Source organism: Hippoglossus stenolepis, chromosome 2, assembly GCF_022539355.2.
Source record: "Hippoglossus stenolepis isolate QCI-W04-F060 chromosome 2, HSTE1.2, whole genome shotgun sequence".
NCBI lineage: Eukaryota > Metazoa > Chordata > Actinopteri > Pleuronectiformes > Pleuronectidae > Hippoglossus > Hippoglossus stenolepis.
In genome coordinates this window covers 3,685,604-3,693,630 of record NC_061484.1, presented here as the reverse complement: position 1 = coordinate 3,693,630, position 8,027 = coordinate 3,685,604, and the positions used below count along the sequence as shown (strand labels likewise).

The 8,027-nt window shown below is 41.1% G+C and overlaps 1 protein-coding gene across 1 annotated transcript; it reads right to left on the bottom strand.

The window, feature by feature from the left end:
- Positions 1-1,581: 1,581 nt before the first annotated feature.
- krt97 (keratin 97) lies at positions 1,582-6,172 on the bottom strand. Its single transcript, XM_035183700.2, has 8 exons — positions 5,678-6,172; positions 4,887-4,969; positions 4,476-4,632; positions 3,608-3,772; positions 3,366-3,491; positions 2,831-3,051; positions 2,437-2,486; positions 1,582-2,346 (listed from the first exon to the last, which is right to left on the bottom strand). Exons 1-8 carry the CDS (start codon positions 6,074-6,076, stop codon positions 2,237-2,239), a joined length of 1,311 nt encoding a protein of 436 aa, XP_035039591.1. The 5' UTR covers positions 6,077-6,172; the 3' UTR covers positions 1,582-2,236.
- Positions 6,173-8,027: the final 1,855 nt, after the last annotated feature.

Below are 8,027 nucleotides of genomic sequence, written 5' to 3'. Positions count from 1 at the left end.
CTTCCCAGCCATTTTAAGAACACAAAGGGTTTTCCATGGAAAACAATCTAAATTAGTACTTTTGAGCAGAGTTGACTTTTTAGGGGTTTAAGATGTCATGAGAGACATCATATTTGGTCTGACTACATTCTAATACTGAAATAAAGGAAATAAGCTGCTTCAATAGGATGCTTTCCCACAGAATCAGTAGACATCTCAATACAACCATATCCTCATCACTGTGAATATACTGATATCTAGTGGATAGATGAGAAAACTGCAGGCACAGTGGACTGAAAACCTCCTCACTTCCTGAATCAGAGGTTGAATGTGGCAGATATGAGAGACTGAAATCTTCATTGAACAGGAGCCATTTTTGCAACAAATGTTTAGTAAGGGGTCAAATTAAGTGTTTAAATACAGTGCAACTGTAGCAAAAGTCTAGACTCATGAAGTCGGCAAAATGCGAATGTGTAGTTTGCGTTTGTTAGCATAAGCTATCAGCAGCCAAAAGCCTTTAGTTATACCAGAGCCCATCTAAGCAGAGTCTGTCCACTCTGTATTAATGCTACTGAAATAACCTTTAATTCACCTACAAGGCAGTCACAAGGTTGCCTTCAATGGATTGAACTGAATGAGGCTAATTGGCTAAAATACTTTTTTACACCTGCTTCTTGAGAAAAATGCCATGTTTTATTTTAATAAATGCAAATATAGTGTTGCTTATATCAGAATTGAAATGAAACAGTTCCACAGTTCTTTTGATCATTCCACTAGCATTCTGCTAGTGCATGCTGATTGGGGAGCGACTGATTGGAGGAATACAACGTCCCTGGATGCCGCTGGGAGTCTCAGGAAAGTGAATGAGGTTGAATTACCATCTAAAGGAGGACCAGGAGGAGCGTTTGACAACCAAATGAAGATCTGTCCAATGTAGCAGCAGCACATTCTCTCAATAAACAGGCTCTGCGATCATCAAGTGTCTTTGTGGTGCGTGACGTCACAGAAACTTACAGAAAGGTTTTTCACAATGATTCAAAATATGCAAATCTACTCTAATGGATCTTTTTCTACATCTTACATTGAAAACATGAGGAAAATTGGCAGAAAAAAATATTAATACCCCATAAACGTTTTAGGATACAGCTCAATAGACCCCCATTCATTCTGGTGCCACTTACACAAGAAATGCTGATTAACTCTGTCTCTCTTCTCTCCTAAAGAGTCACTAAATCAGTATTTATTACCACAGAGCATTGAGCAGCCGTGTTTTGTTGCTTATTAACTCAACTTCTCATTTGTAACAGGACGTTTCTAAAGTCTCAATGTCTCACTTTATCAAATGATATCATAATTTATACTAATCAGATATATGTTACATGTCAATATGCCTTTGTGAAAAATGAACTTCTACTGAACTAAATACAGAAGTAACAAACTATGTGGATTTTGACAATCGCTGAAAAAGATCACAAAGTTAAAGCAAATACATTATTAACTTTTTGTTAATTCTACAAAGACATGTGTAAGGTTTTTAACAAACACAGTAGTACCTGTAGATAGTGTACTTTTATATTTGTGTGCAATCAAAGATGAAACAAGTGGAAGGTCAGATTTTATTCTCTTCAGTAAGTTGAAAAACCAAAGTTGCCAGCAGCCCTTTCACAGCCAGACACAGGAGGGTTAATACAAACTGAGATCTGAAGTACTTACATTACAGGTTCATCTTTACAATTGTTTACTTTGTTAATGGTAAATGTACCAGTCTAACTTCTACTTGACAATATTTAAAATGTAAAAATGCTACATTTAACATCTTTAACATCTTATTTCACAAGAAACACATCACTACCACAAAATGGACCAATATTTTCTATGACAATGACCTGTCCACCCCACCCAAACAAATGTATCTATGCCTCAGTGGTCAGAGAATGAAAGGTCTCAATACTCTCAAGTGCATTTCCTGTCTGAGGCTCACAGCTGCACCCTATGTATGAATCCGGATTTGTTTCTGTCAACACTTACACATTTGAAACCATTTTATTTATCATTTTTATTACTTTTTCAGGCAATCAAAATAGATATTTTCTGTAAAAAAATCACACTGCAGAAGTAAACGAATATGAAAGATTACTGAACTGAACTGGGTAAAGTAATGACTCATTTACTGGTTTGTTTTAGTAGTACAGGAAGGCCTGTGTGGATTTATTTTAGATTTTATTATTTGATTCAGATTTGTTGGGATGCAGTCTGTCTACTTTTTGATGACCTCTGTCTGCAGATCTTCTGTGCGGGACACCACTTTTCCATCAACTATCTCCTCAATCACCACTTTAGTCCTCTGGGTAATGACTGGTTTGGATGCTGAGGAAAATCAAAAGCAAAATAAAATCAGTGGAATATTTAATTTAAATAGGTAGAGAGCTAAAAAATGCAATGGTGATATCAACTTACTTTTGATCTCTTGGACCACAGTCCTTTGTACAGTAGTGGAAGCAGAATTGCTGGAAGATCAGATAAAAAGACAAAAAATAAGACCAAGTTGTTTTATCAGTCTAACTACTGCAGATGGAGATTATACAAATGTTGTAAACGAGTAGTTTAGCATTTTGGTTAATACACTTATTTGCTTTTTTGCTGAGAGTTAGAAGGAGCTGACTAAATGTAAGATAACGCCTTTCAGCATTTCCAAAGCTCACCTGTATCTTGTATTTGTAGTTGGTGGTCAATAGCCATCAGCGGGGGCATTTAGACATGAAAGGGCTATTCCCTAAATGTTTAACTATTTCTTTATTATACTTTTAGTCTGTGTTTAAAATGTTCTTAAACAGTATGTACAGATTCTTACCTTGTATCCTCTCCATCCAGCAGCCTTCGGTACTCTGCGATCTCCAACTCCAGCCTGGTCTTGATGTCAAGAAGCTGCTGGTAATCGGCGGACTGCCTCTCGATGTCCGCCCTCATCTTGCTGAGCTCACTCTCCAGGTGGTAGACCCTATCCTGGAGCTGGCTCAGCTGCATGCTGTAACGGGACTCGGTCTCAGACAGTGTGCCCTCCAAGGCAGATTTCTGCACAGGACACAAAACAAGGAGGAGATATAAGAAGCCTTCCAAGAACTAATTGCTTGTTTTCCGTTTCCTCTTTTAATTGTGTTGCCTGAGGTACAAAAACGTGAGTCACAGGTTTAGTGACTGTTATTCATAGCATGTCTAGTCAAACATTTGGTCAAATATGTTACTATGGCATGTGTGGTGAATGCACTGTAGTAACACAGGATGACAAGATGCAACTGGTTAGCAATGTTTGTGTTGTATGGTAGTGAAAAAAAGGAAACGCATGAAATAATGTGCTGCTGCATCTGTTCACGAGGGATATGCCATACCAGGCTGAGCTGGGACTGCAGCTCAATCTGCAGAGACTGCAGGGTCCGCTTGAGCTCGTTGATCTCGCTGCGGGAGCTCTGGAGGATCTCTGTGCTGGTTGACACCTGCTTGTTCAGCTCATCAAACTGGAGGACATTGAATTGGACATTGAAATGCTCAGAAAGCTATTCAGGCTATAAGATCATTATTGGATTTTTTTTTTAATGAGGTTTTATGTGTCATCCGTCCCGCTCCCCCTCACCTTGACCTTGTACCAGGCTTCCATTTCGCGGCGGTTCTTCTCAGTGATGCCCTCATACTGAGACCTGATCTCGTCCAGGATACCGTTCAGGTTCTCCTGGGGCTTAGCATCCACCTCCACGTTCACAGAGCTGGTATTCATTTGATTTTGCATGGCTGCAAGCTCCTACAGGCAGAACAACAATTAAAGGCCAGGTAAAAGATGCAGGGAGAGCCAAAGAAGGAATGAGTAAAAGAAGGTTCAAAGAGCCAGTTTGGAAAACAGCTAAATTCTTGCTCTTAAAAAAAGAAATATTGTATTTTTAGGAATAAACAATATCTTGTTCTGTTCAGTGCACTCAGGTTTGGCTCGCAGATCCTCAATTTATCTGATGTCACCTATGTTTGCTAGTATTGATTAAACTTAAAATGGATGATAATATGTATAAATAATATGTATGTATATATTGAGGAACAGTATGGAGTCCCTTTTGCAGCATCTCAATTAGTGAACCTTATTATCTGACATGTCTTGTCATCAGATGATGACTCTCATGAGTGGTTGTTTTACGGCTGCACCCTGCGGCCTGGGGCAGCACGTGCTTCCAGATACACAACTTGAGGGCACAGCTGACAATTCAAACAATGTTTGTTTGCATAAGTAAAAGATAGTATCCCTAGGCTTTTGGCAAATATATGACTGTCCCATGAAAAACTATTGTAATATTGTTCTGAGCCTCTTTTCTCAGGAACCAAGGATGAATTAATGGATAATGCTCCCTTCTGGTCAAGTAAAGAAACTATCTATCCTTTAAAAAAGATTCAGTAAGATACTGAGGATGGGGCTCTCTGAGATAGTTTGATGTTATTCCTGGCTGCAGGACCCTCACCTCTGCATGGTTCTTCTTCAGGTAGACCAGCTCCTCCTTCAAGCCCTCGATCTGCATCTCCAGGTCCGACCGGGCCATGGTCAGGTCATCCAGAACCTTGCGCAGTCCGGCGATGTCCTGCTCCACAGACATGCGCATCGCCATCTCATTCTCAAACCTGCGTAGGAAAGCGGCATGGACGTTCATGTACCTGCTCAATTACTGTTAGAACTAACAACAAAAAAAGACACGGTGACGCTGCGCCAAAACCAGTCCGACCTGTTTTAGCTTTGTTGACCGTTACACCCCTGTGTGTGACAATATTTCCACTAAGTCTGGAATGACTGAACCAGTCATGTTATAATACTGCAGGTCATTACATTTTTAAAAATAGATTATGGATTATAATTCCTGATAAACTATTCCACTCACTTGATCCTGAAGTCCTCTGCTGCCAGTCTGGCATTGTCAATCTGCAGCATCAGCCTGGCATTGTCCTGTGTGGCAACATTAATCTAAAAAAAAAGAAGCAGCATTGTTAATTGTCTCTTATCCACAGAGATATGTTGGTGATGCATTTGCCCAGAATGTGGGGCAACGAGGTTTCTTTTGATCTGCGGAACAGTGCTCTTTACGCCTGAGTGGCACTCCACTGTAATTATTATAAACCGTTGATGGCATCAGGTGATAAGTGACACTAAACTTTACTTTTAATACGGCGTGCTTGCATTTTAATGTGCAGCAACTCCAATGACCTTGTTAAATCCTCCATGTTGACATTTTATGATTCACTCGTGGTTTCTCGAGATCCTGTTCTGAGGTCACATGACTGACTAGACTTTACACAGTATTTACACATACAGTATGTTAATGAGGAATCATCAAGGTGGGGCAATAATTAAAGGTGTTAATCTTTAACACGTCATGTTAAATGGATGATGTTTTGTTTTTATTATAATATACCATTTAATTTTCTGTAAAAGTTTAAGGAGTTGGGGGCACTGAATACATTTTTTGGTAGATCATTTGTTTGTGTTTATATAATTTGAATGATGATTTAATGATACTTATTGACAATATATGTTATATAGAAAGTTTAAGGAGTTATGGGACACGAAATAATATCACCTGTGGATTATGTTATATTGTAACAGAAGTAAAATAGAGGTTGGAAAATGAAACATATTTCATATATTACAGTGTGTGAGGAGGGGGAATCTCACCTTGTTGCGCAGGTCGTCCAGGATGGGCATGTACCTGCTGTAGTCCTTGACAGCGGGGGCCTGCTTCGTGTACCACTCGCGGATCTGAAGCTCCAGCTGCGCGTTGGTGGTCTCCAGGACGCGCACCTTCTCCAGGTAGGTGGCCAGCCGGTCGTTCAGGTTCTGCATGGTCCCCTTCTCGCTGCCCGAGATGCTGTTTCTTCCGCCACCTCCTCCTCCTCCTCCTCCGAACGCAGACATCAGGTCGAACCCGGAGCCGATGCCGTCGGAGGCGTAAGACACCCGGACGTTTCTACCGCCCGCGCCGCCATGGACGCTCGACCCGCGCTTGGAGCTCGTCATGGACGGGGCGGAGGAGAAGGACATGGAGGATAATCCAAAGCGTTTCGAGATGGACATGGTGGCTTCTCTTCTGACCCTGGTGTTGGACTTCACTGGAAGTAGTCTGAGCCCTGGAGAGGTGCGGAGCAGCTGGTGCTGAGGCAGCCCGGAGGATGCGTTTTATAGCCGCCTCCCTGCAAATGGGTGCGGCCGAGCAGGTAGATGGAAAGATGCTGCTCACCCACCATCACAGGTGTGACCACAGGGCGTGGTGAGCCGCCCTTCAGGTTTACTGTCCGCCATGTCTGAACCACTGTTCCATTTGAGGAAGGAGTGTGAGTCACTGACAACTTTCATGTCAGCCGCTCTCAGGAAGAGCTGATGATTACCACAATGATTTATTACTAAAACGGACTAAAACTTCAATACCTAAATGTGTCATTGTTTGTGTTTGAATTTGAAAGATGAGCATTGATTTTAAAATGTATAACCTTGAATATTCAAACTACATCAATGTTTGCAAAGTTATTGCATTTCTAACATTTCCATAAAGACTTTCCTAACATGAGCTGCTTTCAGACATGCACTGACCTTCGGGTAATCTCTGGACATTCTCCGTTCAAGTTTCCACGTGAGAGGCTCTGGCCTTTCTCCGGAGTTTCTCCAGCCAGCCCCATATTTAAAAACTGTCCCAATGAGCCCATGTGAGAATACAGCAGGAGGTCCTCCGCAGGATTCACTGCGAGCGAGTGGGGGTGACGAACATGCGACAGAGGCTAAAAATGAAACAAACAAAATGAATACATCTGTCTCAAGATGATCTCCTGCTGCGATGTTCCTGTGTGAAAGGCAATCTCCGGAGAAAGTCAGGACCCAATTCTTCAGACATCCTCAAATATTTTTTTCCTACCATTACTGCCTTCTACATAAGATTGTCGTTACTGTGTTCATGAGAAGAATCCATATGACTACTCCCTCTTGTGGTATTCACAACTTCGGATCGCACGATTCTTTTGAAATTAGCTCCATGTCCTCGAGTTGTGACGTGTTTGCGGATGTTTTTAGAAATGGGGCAAGCCATGGCATTTTTTTAGTTGGATGATAAGTTGATATATTGTAATTTTAGTCAGAGAGGATTTTTACTCTCCTGCTAGCTTGCTAACGTGATAGCCTCTGTGGCCTCTAGACAACAACGGTAATGCAGAAGTGTTCTCACAACTTGACCATTTAGATCTCTACCATATAGTGTACAACACTTCTCAATGCGTAACTAACTCATGAGTAGCATGTGATGGCAGCCCATGTTCACATCTTACATTAGTGTTTTAGATTTAAAAGCGAAGCCAATTCATCTTGATTGACCCCTGGTGGCTGGCTGCATTAAGTCAGAAACTCCCCCATGGTAGTGGATGGGACATAGACCAAATTAGTTATTTAGTGCAAAATATGGGGTTAAACCTAATGATTAACAGCTCATGTAGTGGCAGGTCTTTGATGCCTCACCGCCCCACGCTGCTGTGCAGACTCTGGCACCAAATGACATCAAAAGCGAAAGCTGTCAGCACCTGTATCTGGGAAACATTTTCCAAATTTTTGTACTAGGGAAAGTAAAGATGCCTTGTCTAAATAACTTCATACAGTCAATACAACTTAAGTGTTTATAAACATGACCGCAGTGACCTCAGGATGCCTGGAGGCCTGTCATTGAGTGTTTTTGACTTGTCATTAATGAAAGTGATATGTCATTGTTAGGTGTAGGCCCATTTCTCAAAGATGATAGAAAACGTACTTGTGCCAGTTTGCTGCCTCGGGCTGCCGCTGCTATTCAATGAATTGAGCCCAGATGAGCACTTGTGTGTATTTTTCCATTTATGTCGCAGTTAGTGACGTAACAAGTTGGATCAGTGACTTGACCTTATTCTGTTCATGTTTGCACATAAATGATCATAAACTCAATAGGAGATGATAGATTTGTTAAAATGTAGATTTAACAGGCTTTTTTTCTTTTCCTGTTTTACTTGAACTTTAA

What these genes read in the sequence shown, in the direction of transcription:
- krt97 (XM_035183700.2), bottom strand. Translation starts at nt 6,076, where the DNA reads ATGTCCATCTCGAAACGCTTTGGATTATCCTCCATGTCCTTCTCCTCC. An exon ending in TGCAGTCCCAGCTCAGCCTG is followed by an intron (nt 3,052 to 3,365) that starts GTATGGCATATC and finishes TGTCCTGTGCAG; the next exon opens with AAATCTGCCTTGGAGGGCAC. An exon ending in TGTGGTCCAAGAGATCAAAA is followed by an intron (nt 2,347 to 2,436) that starts GTAAGTTGATAT and finishes GATTTTCCTCAG; the next exon opens with CATCCAAACCAGTCATTACC.